Source organism: Carassius auratus, chromosome 23 (assembly GCF_003368295.1).
Source record: "Carassius auratus strain Wakin chromosome 23, ASM336829v1, whole genome shotgun sequence".
NCBI classification, from domain to species: domain Eukaryota; kingdom Metazoa; phylum Chordata; class Actinopteri; order Cypriniformes; family Cyprinidae; genus Carassius; species Carassius auratus.
In genome coordinates, this window is record NC_039265.1 from 9,479,680 (window position 1) to 9,498,558 (window position 18,879).

The window sequence follows — 18,879 nt, forward strand, 5'->3', positions numbered from 1 at the left end:
CGTCCAGAGGCTTGATGCAGTGAATGTCTTGTAAACGCTGTCCTCTGCTGGACACAAGCTCATCTTCTGTGAATATCAAATATATAATATCTGGCTCTGAATCATGATGATGAGTGCCATTCTGTGTCAGAAGAGATCGATCCTGTCTCACTTACAGACTGTCCTCTGAAACCTTCAGCGCTGCTTCATTAGTCCTCTCTAACGAGGAGAAGCTTCTTCATGTCACACACTGGGATTATTTGCTATCATATACTAGGGTGACCACCCGTCCTGCGTAGCGCGTGCGCGCACAGCGTTTGGAGCCCAATTCATGCGTCCCACAAATTGAGACTGTGTCACGCATAAGTCAATGCTTGCTCAAAAAAGTTGATGGTTCTATATCCTCGAGTCCCAGGCAGCCAAACGAACATTACTTGACAGTTCAGCACGTTACTGCGAGAGCGGGAGCGAGCGAGTTTGAATGACAGATGAAGTTTACATCTTTATTTCTGTTTTGCCGTTTTTCCTACATTATTTATATTAAAATATGTCATGTATGCAATAACTCAGTTTACTATTTGACTAATTTACTGAGGTGGCATCGTTGTTAACTTACAAAAATGATGATAATTTGGTGGATAATTTACATTTTCCCGTTAATAACAGGTACCCAGCAAACATTGGTCCGACGGCGACGTCGTGTGGCCGGCCAAAAATAGTCACGGTAGGACGGCATAAATCGTTAGAAATATGTAACACAGAACATTTCCTAAAAATGCATTCAGATATGTTTGTACACGTTTATAGTTCTATGGGGTTTCATGTATAATTGTTTTGTTGACTTTTAGATATGTGTAGTTCAAAATTTACCCACGTTGTGAATCGGTTGTGAGAGGACGTCACCTAGTGACGTCATTTACACGTGCGTTACACGTCCATCATGACCCTATGTGAAATCCTTGTGGAATATGCAAAAGCTGTGCTTACACCTTGATTAATACTGCAATATTTAATTAAAGTGCACCAAGTAGTTTTTAAGAGGTTTTAAAGAGGTTGTGAATAGACGTCCACTGATGTCTTTTACACGTCTCGTCATGGTTTGTGAAAAAATGTCCAAGCAAGACTAGCAGGAAAAAAAATAAATATATATATACAAAGTAAATATATTCACTTTATCTTTTAAAAAAAATATATAATCAAAAAGAGCCCAGTGTGGTTAAGTGATTGCAAAGCAATGCTGCAATTTAGTCATTATTTCAACTTGTTTTATATATTTGTTGTTGTTATTTTTATTGAGTCTATGCATATACATGTGAAACCGATATATACCCGGTCACAATTTCGGTCTGAGTTGGATGTAATTGCCAAAACGGTGCTGCCAAGATGTAGACACAAAACATACTGATATATTTCGTGATATTACAAAATCCCGCGATAGGATAGATTATCTCGCGAGATCTCGCTTTCTTCCGGAAGTTCCCTTCCGGAAGTTCCGGTACATCAAGCAGGCAACCACCACGAGGAGGAGAGGACTCGAAGAGGACTCTTGGAGGGAGATTTGTCGATATAAATTACATAAAATCTACTGTGGGGTAAGTACATTTTGTATTATTTGAATAACGTGCTTGAGTTTTACTTGTTTGACACGAAGGAACCGAGAGAAATGATGCCCATGTTGTCAACTGAAATTCACTGAGTGTGGCTAAAATTAGCTAACGTTAGAAGGCTAAAAGTTACTTATATTGATGTAATTTTTATTGGTACGCTTTAATTAATTATTCAGGGGACATCACAGCCCTCCTGTCTTATCAGAAATGTCCTGTTCACTTTCTCACAGTTACACTGTGAGTGTTTCTCAAGGGCATCACATTAAAGCATTACACCTTTTGTACAATACAAATAAAATCTAATTCTTGTTGATTACCTTTTTTTCCTAATGTTTCATTCATCTTGGTCCAAGTCTTTTTTTTTTTTTTTTTAGCGGTAGACCATAAAGATATTTTGAAATTAAGTGCATGTCATTTATCTCAAATGTTTTATTTTATTTATTTTAAAAAGAAATGTATTCTCTTCCCTCAGATGCTGTGAAGAGGTAGAGACTCTGAATGGGATGTAGCAATGGCAGAACACCTGAAGCTTGCTCCAGCAAGAGATGGGGGTGGAGGTTACAAGAAATGAGCCAAACTACTGTAGTTTGTTTAAGGGATAGTTCATCCAAAAATGAAAATAGTCATAATTTTCTCACCCTCATGTTACGATCATAATAATTTTTCCTACAGGGCAGTTAATGGTTTGTGAGATCTGCTTGGTTACAAACATTCTTCCAAATATCTTTGTGTTTATATGAAAACTGTGTAAGTCAATGACAAGATTAATAAAGCATTGATAAAAAGAAACCATCTTTTAACATTCTAGTAGAAAACATTCTCAGAAATGTAATATTTTAATAAATGTTGGTTCTATACAGTTTAAAATCATTTACACCACTTTGATTTCATAAATAGCAATGATTTCAAACATATTTTATGATGAGGGTCTTATGTTTTATGATTTTCTTTTCACAAGACAACAATGGCTCCTGCAAGGTGTTTATGCCACATGTTCAAATATTAATAATATTCTTAATATTATATGATTAAAGTATTTTAAAATAAATGCAATTAATAGATTTATATATTAAAAACATTAATAAACAAACACTGCAAATAGAAATTTTGAACAATAATAATGGACCTTAAGATTGAGTATTTCAGCACTTTTTATTCAGTGATGCCCCTCATTAAATCATATTTCTGATGAAAAAATGGTAGGCCTGTAAACTTATTTCAGAAATCCAAAATGGATACAAAGATAACATTGAAAAACTAATTTTTAAATATATTATCATCTTTAAGATTCTTATTTGTCATTGTCCCAGTAAAGCAAACATGAAAACAATATGGTCAGAGAAAGGTATACAGGTTTGAAACATGAGGGTGAGTAAATGAAAGAATTTTCCCTTTATATAATAATTCAGTATTTTGTAATTAGTATTTTAGTTTGGTTAACAGATGCTAAACTCTTCAAAAACAATAAAGTGTGCTAAATCAGAACATGCTTCTTTGTTTGCATATGTCCACAAATAATGTGTTATTGTTAGTGATGTACACGTGATTAAGATGTTCTATGAACGTTCATGTCTGACTGGACCAATCTTGAACTTTTGTCAAGATGTTTTAAACCTCAAGACATAATTGATTGCCTTTCACGATGTTACACAGTGGGTGTGTGATTATTTTATATGCAGGCTTATATATACATACACTTAAACTATGCAGCAACGCATTTAAAAATCCAGAAGACAACGACGTCCAGAAGACGACACATTTAGACGTCCAGGGACGTGCAGAAAAGACGTGCAGTTCACGTCTAGAAGACGTCAAAGACGTCGGTTCAACTTTCATTTTGGAACTATTTTTCAACCATGACGGGACGTCTCGGATGGACGTCTTTTCAACGGTCAAAAGACGTCCAAATGTTTGCTGGGTGTATTCCGCTGTAAAATTAACAGTCGCCTGAGGACGCTCAACAACCATCTTATCTAAGCTCAAAACGTTGCTTGAGCAAGTGTCAACATACTAAAAGTAATAAATACATAATTATGAACGTGTTTATGTGTGTTTATTTTTGTTCTCAGTACGTTATTTTAATAGCAATTAATGATTATGAACATAAAAGCATTACTATATATATATATATATATATATATATGCTTTTATATTATTAGCTACTATATACCATCGATGAAACCACAAAGCTGACGCGGGAGGTATGTATAACTGCAATGTAAAGTAATTTTGAGTATTATTGCTATTAGTATTATTTCTAAAATTAGGTACATGTAATATAAAAGTACACATGGCAATGTTTTTGCAACAGCTCCAAGTCTCACGCGCAGTGTAGGCTATACGTCACTTACCGAATTCGTTCACTTATTAATTGGTTCACTCCAGTGCTTTAAGTGGGCCGGTAAGCACCAGTACTCAGTACCGCCACTTCCAAATATAGCTCTTGAGAGTACCGCCACCTCTCCGTGCGCCCAGAACGTGCTTGTAGCGTACCGGTACACTCATTTGGACATCTGTTTTAATAGAGGTTTTAATCTTTTACCTGCACTGCCGATTTTCAGAGCACCCTTCACAATGCAAGCTTCCTAATTCATCCCACCCAGAGCAGAAACTACATTACCCATTCACCCTTAAGTTACACAAGTGAATAGCGCATGTGTCGCTTTTCCCACTGTTAAGTGTCAACAACTCAACGTGGCCGGAGAAGGTGTGTGAAACTTGTTGTGAGTGTACACCACACTCGGTTCGGTTAAAAATCATATACAGTTAACAACAACACTTAATATGTTGGCTTCAGACTCTGAACACTGCAAGAACAAGACCAGAATCAGGTGATTCGCTGACTGACACCTCACCAAATTTGAATGATATCACTGCAGGTCAGACTCAAGCTAATGAAGTAATGCAGCTCTTTCAGGTAGGGTGACCAGACGTCCAGAAAAATTCGGGACAGTCCCGAAATCTAAACTGTTGTCCCGACTCCCATATCTGGCCCTAATTGTCCCGAAAATTATACTAAAGCAAAATCTTGAGTATTTATTGTCTGATAAACATTAAAAACTGTCTGCGGAGGTTGAGTCGTCCTGCAGCCCCCGCTGGCTGTTCATTGGCTGCAGCATCTTTTTCTAAGTTCTAAAAAAATACCGTAGACGGCAAGGCACAAATTTAGATATTCATTTATCTAATTAATCTATAGCCTATGCACAAAGACAATATGATCTTTTTGTCCCCTTTTTGTTTTAAAGCTTGATGAAGAGAGAGAGCGCAAGTTGCTGCAGCTGAGGAGGACAGTGAAGAACGCGTACAGGAGTGATTGACAGTTCGCGACACTGTGTACAAAAAATACTCCGCTACACAATTATTTCGTTATTTTCGTTTCAGCTTATTAACGTTGGCGTTATAGAAAGGTCTGATTTACGCACTGTTACAGCAGTCATTGTTTTTTTTTTTTTTTACAATGACATTTGAGTTCATGATTTTAATGTTGCTGTTTCTTGTGGCAGACTGAAGAGTAATGACAGACGGTTGATCTTTGAATAAAAATGTGTTTAGTTAAGGTTTGAAATTCATTATCTTTTATTATAGGCTACGAAGTCTAATATCATAAGCCCCCCATCCCGTCACCCAAGACCACAGACCCCCCCCCCCCAACCCCGTTAATAAAATAGGCTATGATAGAAACCTTCAGCGGCACCTCTTTTGGGCCACTTAAAGCACTGGTTCACTCCTTCCTGATATTAGTGAACTCAAATGCCATACACTATATAGGGATTAGATTTTTTAACTGTTCCTGTGGTGTTGAGCAACTACAATTCATTTTAATCCTATAATTTTATATTATAATTTATTTAAAGTGAATAAATTGTAATGAAAAATAAATAAATAGCTAAAGTAAATCGTAAGTGGAAGTGCATCTGTCAATGTTTAGGGGAATAGGGCATTATTAATATACCATGTAACGTGGTATGTGCTAGAAATGGGTAAACCACTATAAGTGAGTCCGCCCATGGGGTTTCCCACATTGTCCCTCAGAAACATACCCCTTGTCCCCCCTTGGGCTTATTAGCAGGTGGTCACCCTATTATATACATATATTGTGGCGAGGGTGGCGTGGTTTAGCGGAATCTGCAACGGGAGAGAGACGAGGGAGCAGAGCGAGGCGTAAGTGGGTCAAGTGCAAATAACGAATACGTGTGTTTGATTGCAGTAATTGGCGTGGAGAGACCGGATAAAAGCAGAGTCACCGCAGAGAGAGAGAGAGATAGACACGCTGGGACCTCGTGCTGTGCTAGGAAGACTCATCAGAAAGTGAATTCTGAGTTATTGACTGTGATTGTGCAGTATTATACTGATTATGCCAAGAGGGCATCGTTATTTATTTTTATATGCAAAATAAACGAGCGTCCCAGCAACAAGCCGACCCTTGTCTTCTTCCTTCCTTCTAAGACTGTGCTGAATCTTGTTACATATATATATATTAGTGCTGTCAATCAATTAAAAAAAATTAACTTATTAATCGCACAATTTTTTAAAATTAATTGCGATTAATCGCGATTAATCGCAATTAAAAGACTGAAACTTTTTGGATATGTAAATGTAAAATGTAAATAATTAATGTAAACTCAAGACAAAGAAACTATTTAAATTCAAAATATGATTGTTTATTGGAATTTTTGTTTAACTTGTAACACAGGTTTTCTCATGTAAACAACATACCTGCAATAAACCATCAATATCCTCCAAATTAACTGTTGGCTTGAAAGCCATATTTATTACAGAAATAAAAACACAGACATGTAAGTACCATTTGAATTTCTAAACAATCAATGCCAATAAAAAACAAAAATGATTTCCATGTTGAATTCTAAGTGGACTGCAAAAAAATTCCAAAGTATAGTCATTGCCAGTGCTTTAAGTGGGCCAGTATGCACCAGTACTCAGTACCGCCACTTCCAAATATAGCTCTTGAGAGTACCGCCACCTCTCCGTGCGCCCAGAACGTGCTTGTAGCGTACCGGTACACTCATTTGGACATCTGTTTTAATAGAGGTTTTAATCTTTTACCTGCACTGCCGATTTTCAGAGCGCCCTTCACAATGCAAGCTTCCTAATTCATCCCACCCAGAGCAGAAACTACATTACCCATTCACCCTTAAGTTACACAAGTGAATAGCGCATGTGTCGCTTTTCCCACTGTTAAGTGTCAACAACTCAACGTGGCCGGAGAAGGTGTGTGAAACTCGTTGTGAGTTATACTAAAGCAAAATCTTGAGTATTTATTGTCTGATAAACATTAAAAACTGTCTGCGGAGGTTGAGTCGTCCTGCAGCCCCCGCTGGCTGTTCATTGGCTGCAGCATCTTTTTTCTAAGTTCTAAAAAAATACCGTAGACGGCAAGGCACAAATTTAGATATTCATTTATCTAATTAATCTCTAGCCTATGCACAAAGACAATATGTTCTTTTTGTCCCCTTTTTGTTTTAAAGCTTGATGAAGAGAGAGAGCGCAAGTTGCTGCAGCTGAGGAGGACAGTGATGCACGAGCACAGGAGTGATTGACAGTTCGCGACACTGTGTACAAAAAATACTCCGCTACACAATTATTTCGTTATTTTTGTTTAAGCTTATTAACGTTAGCGTTACAGAAAGGTCTGATTTACGCACTGTTACAGTCATTGTTTTTTTTTGTTTTTTTAAACAATGACATTTGAGTTCATGATTTTAATGTTGCTGTTTCTTGTGGCAGACTGAAGAGTAATCCGGCAGAGTTTTATACTGAAACTTTCCGTCTAAAAGTCCTTCCTTGGTCTTATCCATATTTCTTTGCACGTTGAACACACATAGGCCACAACTGGAAATAAAAAAAACTGCAACCGCGTTAATTGCGTTATTTTTTTTTTAACGCGTTAAATATTTCAAATTAATCGAATGCGTTAACGCGCTAATTTTGACAGCACTAATATATATATATATATATATATATGTATATGCAGTAAAACATACAAAACATAAATATTTAAACTGATGAAATATACATTTTTAACCCTGTATGAAGTTGTATATTATGACAAAATTAAGAGAAATAAAAAACGTGTCAATAATACTAACAAAAATGTATGTATTTATTGAAATAAGTTTCCATTTGTGGAAATCCAGATCCCATTTTGGGTTTTCATGGTCCAGTCTGGAGCTGTGACTATTTAAATTTTTTTGTGAAACATATTTAGAAATATTTAATTTTAAACAGAAATAATGATACTAATAAAAAGCTTTTGTATAATTGTTCCACATTGTGTTTCATATTTCAGAACAGTTTATTTGTTAACAGGTGTGATGATCAGTGGTTTTGAGTTTTTACCTCCTTTATTAGGGTATGGACTAAAGTATGGATAGAGTTTGTCAGTGAAAGTCTGAGCAGTGAAAGAGTAGATATGAGATCTGGAGCCCACATCATAAAAAGAGACCAGACCCTCCTCATAATCCACAAACACTCCCACAGTCTCAGGATTCACTCTCAGAGATAAAGAGACGGATGGACTTTCACCAGCTTTATACTGATTTTCATTTCTCAACCACACAGCCCAGTATCCATTCTCAGGAGTATAAATGATCTTACCCTTTCTGTTAACAGATTCTCTGGCCACTCCTAAATCCCACCCAGTCTTTCCCTTCACCTGCACCTCATAGTAAAATTTCCCTGAACTGAATCCCTGCTTTGCCAGAACAGAAACAACATAATCAAATCTCTTTGGGTTTTCTGGGACGTCCTGCTTAATGTCTCCAAGACTGACTTGTTTTCCATCATCAGACAGGATGAGATATGGATGCGCTGTATCAGGATCCAGAGTCACATCCACTGGAACAAACATTTTCATATAAAACAGATTATATGTAATATTTATTATGACCTGATTAATAATTAATGTACTTTGCCAGTCATACTGTACCTTCAAACATCTGTAGACACTTCAACCCTGTGAACACAGATGGCAATATACTGATTAATTATTTATTGCAATATTTAATGTTTACATTGAGCAACAGCATGTAAATGTTGCTCATCCATCAGTTTATAAAACAATGTAAGAAATTGTGTTATTTAAGCTGAAATATTCTGAATCATCATTGTGAGGTGGGAAATGTTTTTAGACTGATTAATTTTAGTCAGATTTCTGCTTATGGTTTGTTTTACTGATGTAATTCCTCTGAGATTAGTTTGTACAGGTATGTTAATACTTATATCATATTGCTTTAGTTTAAGTTTGGATAGATCTTCACATCAGAAATCTGTTCACTGTATTTGATATTCACATACCAGTTTGACCAATGTTTTTTAGTCTCCCATCTAGAGTTTTCTCCAGCTGAATCAGAGCTCTATTCACTGAATACACATTCACATCAGAGTCAATCCTGATCTCAGTCCAGTTCTTGGTGTGTGGACGACTGAACAGAGATGAGAACATCTACAGCAGGAGACAGAAGACTATTTAATATGATCATATGCAGGAGCTTTCTAACACAGTTAACTAATTTTCTACTTTGACTTTATTACAGTTTCATTCTCTTTTGAACAGTTTCTGAAGACAGCAGCTCATCAGGTTTGTCAGCAGAGCATCAGACCAATAATATTCTGCTTTCTCAGTGATGAGACAGATGAAGACAGACCTGAATGAGGTGCAGGTGATCATCAGTGTGTGAGATCTGCTCCAGCTCAGTGTTTCTCTTCTTCAGATCAGTTATTTCCTGCTGCAGCTCTTTAATGAGATCTTCAGCCTGTTTCTCTGCTGCTTTCTGCTGTTCCTCCATCATCTTCAGCAGCTCAGACTGACATCTCTCAATGGAGCGGATCAGATCAGTGAAGAGCTGATTTCTGGCTGACTTCTCTTTCTCTGTGTTTCTCTGATTGATGTGATCAATTAGAAGTTAGTTTCACTCAGATGTACATCACAATAGAGAAGAAAAGACAACCACAACTTCTGTTTCATGACCCCAGCTGAGAAAACAGTGCAGTAAAATACACCTTTTATTTAGTACACTTCTATAATGTTCTTAAAGTTGTCTATTTTCACACACTAATTTTGTACTGAATATACACGAAAATATTGTTTACCACTTCTTAAGATAATCTAGTGTACTCAACTGTGCTATTTTGGGACACCATAATTATAAACTAAAATGTGCTTTTTAACATATTTTCTTTGAAAAAAAGATTAAAACTATGTGTGTGTGTGTGTGTGTATATATATATATAGTTATATATATATATATATATATATATATATATATATACACACATAGTTATCAGTACAACTGAAACCAACTTTCATACACTTTTAAATATACTCATCATGCATAGTAAATAACATGTATTAATTATTTAAAATATAAGAATAATCTATAATGCATATACACAAAATGTATTCATAATTTATTGCCATTTTTATAGATTAAATAATTCATTTAAAATGTATTGTAATTATGTTAACATTCCCTTTATATGATACTTAAATACAATCAAGTACAATATTACTATGTCATTATTAGCACTTTATGTATTTTTTGCTAAAAGTATAATTTCTTGTTAAACTGTGAATTTTGGTTCACAATTAAACGCATTCTAATATTACATCTATTGTGTGTTCACTTCATGAAGCTGTTGTTTTCCATCATTAATAAAATATTACTTGAAAGATAGAAATAATACATTTGATTAACATCACTGTAAATGTAATTCATATAAATGTAATCACCCATTGATTTAAAGGATAATTAATACAAGTACAACCCAACTTTAAGTAAAACATTTCTACTGTATTTTTATAATCCAAACAGAACTTAGTGATAGCTTATATATAAAAATCCATTACAATTTTATGTAAAGTGATTGTAGCACACTTTTAAGCAATGCAATTATAAAACACTTCTTGTACTACACTTAAAATCAATTTAAGTGTTTGTGCTGATTAATTTATCAATTTATATTAAGTGTACTTAAGTAGCACAGTTGGGAAAATTTACTTAAAACTATTACATTACCAATATATTTAGAAGAAAATCAATTTAAAATTAGGATAACTATTTAAATAATTTTTAAATCACTCAAAACACACTAATAAAAGTCCTCTGTATATTTTTGCGGTAGTACACTTTATTTCAATGTACTAAAAGTCAGTTTAAATATCAGTGGTATTTAGTATACTTTTGCAATTGTGTATTATTTTATTTAACAAAAAAATAATAATGTACTACAAATTCACATGCTGGTATTTATTTTATTTATTTTTTTAGTGCATTCAGGTATGCTTTGTTTTTGCCTGAGCCAACTTTAAGGAGAGAGGTCACTCAAAAATGAAATTTCTCATCTGCTTATCTCATGTTTACGGTGGCCAAGAGAGCTCAACTTTAGAAAACACATGCAAACAGAAAAAGCACCAACAAATCAAGAAAACATCTTCATCATTTTGACAGCAAGGTGCTGCAAATGCTCACAACACAAACAAACAAAGTATTTTATTTGCAGAGTGTTTCTGTGTGTTGTCAAATTGATGAAGTTGTTTTCTTAATTTGCAGGTGTTTTTTTCTGTTTGCAGTACAAAGAGCTCTCTTGGACATCATACATATTTCTTTGAAAAAAATATAAAAAATACGTTTTATTCAGCACCTTCATCTTTAATTAAATATTATGAAGCTTAACATTAATTTGTTCACAAACCTTTCTCTCCTCTGCTGAGAGCTGGATCTCCTGAATCTTCTTCATTCTGGTCTGGATCATCTGCTGCACGTCTGTCTGTGTCTGAAGCAGCTGATTCTACAGACAGAGAGAAACACACAGTTATCAGTGAATTTACTTTTCCTTCTTCTGACAGTTTTCAGGGTAAAGCCATGGTCACACTAGACTTGGAGCATGTGACATTTCTTTAGAAGCTGCAATGGTTATGTCATCACGCTCTGCAGCATCTTCTTAAAAACTTTCAATACATTACAAATTCCCCAAAATTATTTAAAAAATAACACACAACTGATAACGTAATCAGCTTCCAAAAATCAAGTATTCGTAATTAGAGTATATTATATTTTATAATGCTCATACAGTGCCTTATGAAAGCATTTTCTTCACCTTCATTTTTTCACATTTAATTTTATGTTGCAGCCTTCTTAACTGCTGTAAATTACTTTTTTTCCCACATCAATCTACACATCATACACCATAGTGACGAAGCAAAAACCGAATTGTTACAGCTTTGTAAATTTATTAAAAATAAAATATCTAAAATAATTAAATAGTCAATATATGTCTCCTCGTGATGGCCACGATCGTTGTGTCTCCTGTCTGGGCTTTCAGCATGCTGAGACTGCATTCGTTGATGACTCATGTTCTCATTGCGGGGACATGACCATCTCGGCATTAAGATTGAGACTTGATTACCTTAAAAGGTGTAGAGTCTCCTCTGCCACACCCTGTTATAGCTCCTCTTCTTGTAAGAGGTCTACTTCGGCTGGTGTCCAGGGTGATCTGAGAGTTACCGTGTGGGCTTCCCTGACAAGTCAGCCTCCTTGGACCACACCCCCCTCACATACGCTGCAGCCGTTTGAGTTTCAGGATGAGTTTGCTGAACCCTTTTAGGTTCATGACAACCATTCAGGGCTTAGGAGGAAGAACAGATGTCAATCTCCGCATCACAAGGGCCTTGTGACAAGGCAGGCTTGAGTCCTCGAGAGATGGGTATTCGGCTGAGTTGCCTCCCTCGGGAGCACCAGTGTTGCCCGAGTCTGATCCTGAGCTGATGGCCATGCTTTCGTGGGCAGCTAGGCTTGAGTGGAATCCTCCACCCTGTCCCGGGCACTCGAGGCTGGATGGTTGGTTCCTGGGGCCTGCTCGTGCTGAGCGCTAGCAACCCCCACTGGTTCCTTTTTTCCTGGAGGTGCATCCGGAAGTAACCAGTTCATGGAAGGTGCCTTTAACTGCCCGAAAACGTTCTGGTGCTTCCTTCACTGCCTTTGATGGCAGAGCGGCCATGGGGTATGCCGGGATTCCCCCAGTGGAGTGTTCTGCTGCAATGCAATTGTGTCCTCAGAGCACCTCTGTCACCTCTCTGCCTCCATACTGCTGCCGGCGCAGCCACCTCAGCCTGCTCGTTGCCGAGGGCACCACACCAGGGACCTCCTCCACTCCTGCTTGGTCACAGCAGCAGCCTTCACCCCTGCCGCAGCGAGGAGATGACCGCAGAAGGGCAGTGCAGCATGTCGACACAGAACGTTTCTTCGGTTTGCTTTCAAGAGGCAGGCATATCAGTACAAGGTTCTCCCATTTGGGTTGGCCCTGTCTCCCTGCGTCTTTACGAAGCCACGGAGGGAGCTCCTCTCAGGAAACGAGGTGTCCGTATCCTCAACTACCTTGACGACTGGCTGATTCTAGCTCACTTTCAAGTGCGGTTGTGTGAGCACAGCGATCTGGTGCTCAGACACCTTACACTGAAACTGTTTCAGAGGCTCCTGGGACATATGGCATTCACAGCGGCAGTCATACCACTTGGGTTGCTTCATATAAGACCTCTTCAGCACTGGCTACATGTCCGAGTCCTGAGATGGGCAACAGGGCACTCTCAGAGTGGAGGCAGAAGCATCTGAGGTCACTTTGTGCCATTCACATCGTGGGCAGGCTCAATCGTGCAGCCAACGAGCTTTCACATCAGCAGTCTAGCCCTGTGGAATGGAGACTCCACCCAGAGTTGGTTCAGCTGATTTGGGAACATTTCAGAGATGCTCAGGTAGACCTGTTTGCCTCTCCAGACAATTTCCACTGCCAGTTGTTTTACTCCCTGACCGAGGGCACCCTTGGCACGGAAATTTCGGTGTACAGCTGGCCACTGGGCCTCCGCAATTATGCATTTCCTACAGTGAGCTTTCTTGCATAGATGCTGTGCAAGATTAGGGAGGACGAGGAGCAGGTCCTCATGTTTGCGCCTTTTTGGCCCAGGCGGACCTGGTTCCCGGAGCTTGTACTCCTCGTGACAGCCCCTCCCTGGCCAATTCCTCTGAGGAAGGACCTTCTTTCTCAGTGATGGGGCACTCCCTGGCACCCGCATCCCAATCTTTGGAACCTACATGTGTGAGTTCTGGACGGGTCATGGAAGGATTAGGTACCTTGCAACCTCAGGTGGTAGCTATCATCACTTCGGCTAGAGCCTTGTCTACCAGACACGCCTATGCTTTGAAGTGGAAACTCTTCATCACTTGGTGTTCTTCACGTCGTAAAGACCCCTGGAGATGCCCGATTGGGTCAGTGGTTTCCTTTCTTCAGGAAGAGTTGGAACAAAGGTCCACCCTGAAGGTCTTTGTGGCCGCCATTTTGGCTCACCATGACCCTGTTGATGGTAAGTCTCTTGGGAACCATGATCTTGTCATCAGGTTCCCGAGAGGGGCCAGGATGCTCAATCCACCTCGCCCTCATCAAGTTCCCTCTTGGGACCTCGCAGTGGTTCTATCTGCTCTGCAGAGGGCTCCCTTCGAACCCTTTCCCAGTAGAGCTAAAGTTTTTATCATTGAAAACTGCACTCCTGATGGCTTTGACTTCAGATAAGAGGGTCGGGGACCTGCAGGCATTTTCAGTTGACGAATCATGCCTGGAATTTGGGCCGGCCAACTCTCACATTATCTTGAGACCCCGGCCTGGATACATGCCCAAAGTTCCCACCACTCCTTTTGGAGATCAGGTGCACCTAACACATTTGAGAGATTTTATAATATCCGTGTAGAGCCCATGTCCTCCTGGGTACTCGGTGTCAATCTGCTTGCTGCACCATTCCACTCCACGGACTGGATGTGTGCGCTATTCCCCTCAAATGAGTTCCTCAGTTCAGAACCCTGGGTTCCTCCAGCACTGTTAATGTCCAGCATTTGTGTGCATGCCCTATCGGTCAGCCCGCTTGTTGGACTAGGTGCCTCCATGTGTTGTGATTCCCCTTTTTTCCTGGGCAATCAAACGTGTGTATTTCCACAGTAAGTCTTTTGGTAGCGTGTGTCGTTCCCTTGGCAAGCACCTTGCCAGCTCTGTCATTGAAACTATCACCCTGTGGGCAGATTCATGTGTATCACCACCTCACGGTTGATAGCTGCCTTGAAAGTCCTCCTAAGAGCAGGCAGTCTGCTAGCATACGTCCAGCTGGAATATGCTACCCAGTGCATTCTGTGTCAGGTATAGGCCCTCACTCATGCTGGCCTCGTGACAGGGTGTTCTCACTTACACGGGTCACTGTAATACAGCCATGTGGCATATTGTAATGTACCCCATTCATCAGTCTCTTACTTTGCCATATCACTGTTCCGCTGAACTGCCGGGTCACTGGGCTCGGCTACTCAGCGAAAACTTGAATGTGAGTTGCTCGTGCAGCTCCTTATTTACCCACACAGCGGGGCGGAGCTCTTGCGATACCCACATTTGCAAATCCGGCAGACCACGATACACTGTGTACCATTGGCTCATTTTATTACCACTAGAAGGTGATTGGGCTCTCAGGGGAGACCCCATTCGTCAGTCTCTTTCTAACGTAACATCTCCGTTCCCTCCTTCAGGGATTGAGGGGTACATATGAAACCTAGATATTGCATTACTAATTACAGTTTTCATAAAGTAATCTGTAATCAGTAACTGTCTACAGCTTGTAATCTACCCAGCCCTGCACATAACAAATAATAATGAATCCAAATTGTAAAACTTACAATCTACTCCACTTTTCTGCAGAACTGCAGTTTTAAACTTATGTTCTTTTAATTGATTTACAAGGTCATGTCTCGACATATCAATCTTCTGTTGGTCACACGGTTTCACGTGATACTAATTCACAGGTCAGAGTTCACCAAACATCAACTTTGGAACGCTGTGAAGTGGAAAACAACTTCAAAAGAGATTGTGTTTCTGCTCTAACCACTCTACCAATGAAACCAAAAGTGTAGACTGACCTTTAACAAAAAAAAGGGGATGAGTTCTTCAACATGTCAACACAGAGAAAATAAAACTGTATTTCATGGGTGTTTAAAGTGTTTTGTTAGTGACTCTTGCCTTCTTCTGCTGACTCTCCTCCTCTATAGGAACAGTGTTGTGAGTCCTGTGGTCTCCTTCAGTGCAGGACAGACACACACTCGTCTGATCATCTCTGCAGAACAGATCCAGAGGTCTCTGGTGTTTCTGGCAAATATAATCCTCCAGATTTTCCACAGCATTGATCAGTTTGTGTTTCTTTAGACGTGGGACTCTGTGATGGGGCTCCAGATGAGTCTCACAGTAAGAGCTTTGACACATCAGACAGGACTTCACTGCTTTCTGCTTTCTTCCATCACAGATGTCACAAAACACCTCAGATCCTAGATTGAGCTTCTCCTGAAAGTGCTGCACAACCTCTCTGAGTGTTGTATTAATCTTGAGATCAGGTCTTCTGCTGAATGTTTCTTTACAGAGTGGACAGAAGCAGGTCTGTGTGTTTGTCCAGCACTTGGTCAGGCAGGTTCTGCAGAAGTTGTGTCCACATGGAGTGGTGACTGGATCAGTGAACACATCCAGACAGATGGAGCACTGGAGCTCCTCGTTTAGTGGAGCACTGGAGGATGCCATGCTGAAAAGATAAGTAATGAAAATATATCATCTACATTGTTCAATAGAGCAGTTTTGATCATTTTAGTTTGTGTATGGATGTTACATTTTAAATACAAATCCAACTAAAAAAAATAAAAAAGTAAACTATAGCCCACTGTTTATATCAAGGTTAAAGGAGCCATAGAGCCATATGTGACAGAAGTTTCTGACTGGAATTTAGGACAGAGTTGAGGAATGTAATTCCTGTCACTGCTGTTCAGGCATTTCAGGTCTGGTGACTCTGTTGCACTGCAATGTGATTTTATTGGGCAATAGAACAAGGAAATAAATAACGAAACTAAATAAATACAGTTTTACAACAATATTTTAGAATCAAAAAAATGTATTTTTATATGAAAGAGGTGGAAGGGTATATTGCAAGCATACAACTTACTAAAAAGTTTGTTTAATGGAGTTATGATTTTCACTGGACTTTGTTCATTCTGTCTTCAGTTCAAGTACCTCATATTTCTGCCTTCTCTAAACTGACAGCACACTTCAAACTTTGACTTACAGCCAATAAAATTATATTCTGTTACAAACATTATGTTACTGCTTAATTATATTTAACCACTGAATGAGGCCTTTACATTTCCATCACTTACCTGTGAGTGAATAGCAGATTTTATCTGAAATTTTCAAGTATTTGAATAGGAGAGTTGTTGTTTGACGAGGCTTTCAGTTCATCTGTTGAGTTTCACTTTCACTGAAGTCTTTTTATCTATCTACAGTGATGTCATAATGTAGGTGCGCCCATGATCATGAATATGAAACAGTTTCTAATTCATTCCTGCTGTTTGTGTAACAGTTTAAAGCTGTGTCTAAAACCACTCATTCACTCATTCACTAATTCCTATATAGTGTATGGCAGATGAGTGGACTATATCAGAAAGAAGTGAATGGATTTGGACAGGGCCTTCGCCAGAACAAACCAAATGGGGGGGCATTTAATTTTCATAGGGGGGCACACTTTTTTAATGATCTGAGACAGACCATAACATAAACCCATATTAGGCTATAACTAAAATAGACCATAATAGTCTTGTTTTGTTCAATTATTCAAATAAAATACTTCACCGTTTGATCTCAACGTCTCTGTTTATTGTCTCTTAACATTTCCCAAACCGCCAAAAATTTATTCTGAGATCGCATGCAACGCGCAGCTCAGCTGCTCAAAGGAATTGCGTATAAACAACACAATATGTATGTTTAACTAAATGAATTGCATGATTTATATATACATACACTTACACAAAACTGCATATTGTAATTTGAATTAATAAAACTACTAACACAAAAATAACATATTGAAAGGTCTGCTGCTGGAGACTTGCCATTGGCTGTTGTATGTGAATAATTAATGAGGTCTTTGCAAGGTTTGGGTTCTGTTTTGGGATGTTTTAACAGTCATTTATGAATATAATTATATTTAAAATTATGTTCTGTGTAATAATGCGTTGAATGAATCGTCTGAATCATTTCTGAAGGTAATGTGTTATGCATTTCTAGTGTTAGCGTTGTAGTGATTACTGTTCCTGTGAGCCAAGTTCTGCTGAAACAAGGTTATTAGTGCAATGATCTAATTCAAGAACATTCAATGTTAAACGTTTATCTGCGCGTTTATATCGGCTGCGTCGGGAGCGTCAAAAAGTCCTCTTGCAGTTCTGCTCAGGACGCTGCAGAAAGATTCTTGAGCGCTCTGACGTAGTCCGAATGCTTATTTTGTATTAAAAGTGTCCGCAAAGCTATTAGACTATCGATCTTATGCAGACTAACCACAAGGAGGTTAACCTTATAAGTTGATCTCATTAAATGTTGTTGTGGACGAAATACTAAGATCCTTAACTTAAAATGAACGATCTCAGACACCTTGGTCCACGTATCACTTTTAATTATTTTTTTATGTCCCTGTACGCAAACAGGGACACATCATAGATTACTGCAAACGCGAAACAGCAATAATCAACCTGTCCTCTATTTTGCTTGGGAACTAATGTGATCGGAGCTGCGTCCTCTGGAATCCTCTCAAGCGGTTGACTTCTACGTTCCGATTGGTTGCTGCCCAACCGCGTCATAGCTCATTACCATAAAGTTGCCTTGATTTAAACTCTGCTCGCCTCGACGCTCTCAAAGGCCAAGTCGCGCCGCGCCGCTCCTCGACGCTGGTTTACATTGAAAATGAATGACTTCCGGCCACTTTGACGCTCTCGACGCCAGCGGTGTGAATGCACAGTAATGCAAGTTTGGTTAATTGTTCTGTGCGTTACGTTTAGGGGGGCACAAAAAGTCATTTGGGGGGGGCACTGCCCCCCGATGCCCCCCCTTGACGACGGGCCTGGATTTGGACCTTGACTGCGAGGGAGAAACATCATCATATTTACTTTTATATTACATGTTTCTTATTTTAGAAAATAATATTAATAGCAATAAGACTTAAAATGACTTTATATTGTAATCGTACATACCTCCGCGTCAACTTTGTGGATTCATTGATGGTATAATATTAATTTCAGCTTGAAACCTTTAGAGCATTTGTTTTGTTTTGGTAAGTTCATTTTTTATGACAGTCAAATATCACGTTACCGCTATACAGAATTTGCAGCTTGTTAGAAATGGAGCACAGTAAACCTATGCTTCACAGTGAAAACTTTAAAATTTTCAGTGA

General features: G+C 38.7%; 1 protein-coding gene across 2 annotated transcripts; it reads right to left on the bottom strand.

Moving 5' to 3' along the window:
• Window positions 1–7,608: 7,608 nt before the first annotated feature.
• LOC113041233 (E3 ubiquitin-protein ligase TRIM39-like) lies at window positions 7,609–16,896 on the bottom strand. 2 transcript variants are annotated; one of them, XM_026199663.1, is made up of 7 exons: window positions 16,820–16,896; window positions 15,645–16,194; window positions 11,298–11,393; window positions 9,251–9,484; window positions 8,901–9,048; window positions 8,533–8,559; window positions 7,610–8,441 (listed from the first exon to the last, which is right to left on the bottom strand). In XM_026199663.1, the coding sequence occupies exons 2-7, from the start codon at window positions 16,191–16,193 to the stop codon at window positions 7,900–7,902; spliced, it is 1,596 nt and encodes a 531-aa protein (XP_026055448.1). In that variant the 5' UTR covers window position 16,194; window positions 16,820–16,896; the 3' UTR covers window positions 7,610–7,899. The 2 variants fall into 2 exon arrangements, with proteins under 2 accessions (XP_026055447.1, XP_026055448.1); XM_026199662.1 differs by lacking the exon at window positions 16,820–16,896 and having other exon boundaries at window positions 7,609–8,441; window positions 15,645–16,193.
• Window positions 16,897–18,879: the final 1,983 nt, after the last annotated feature.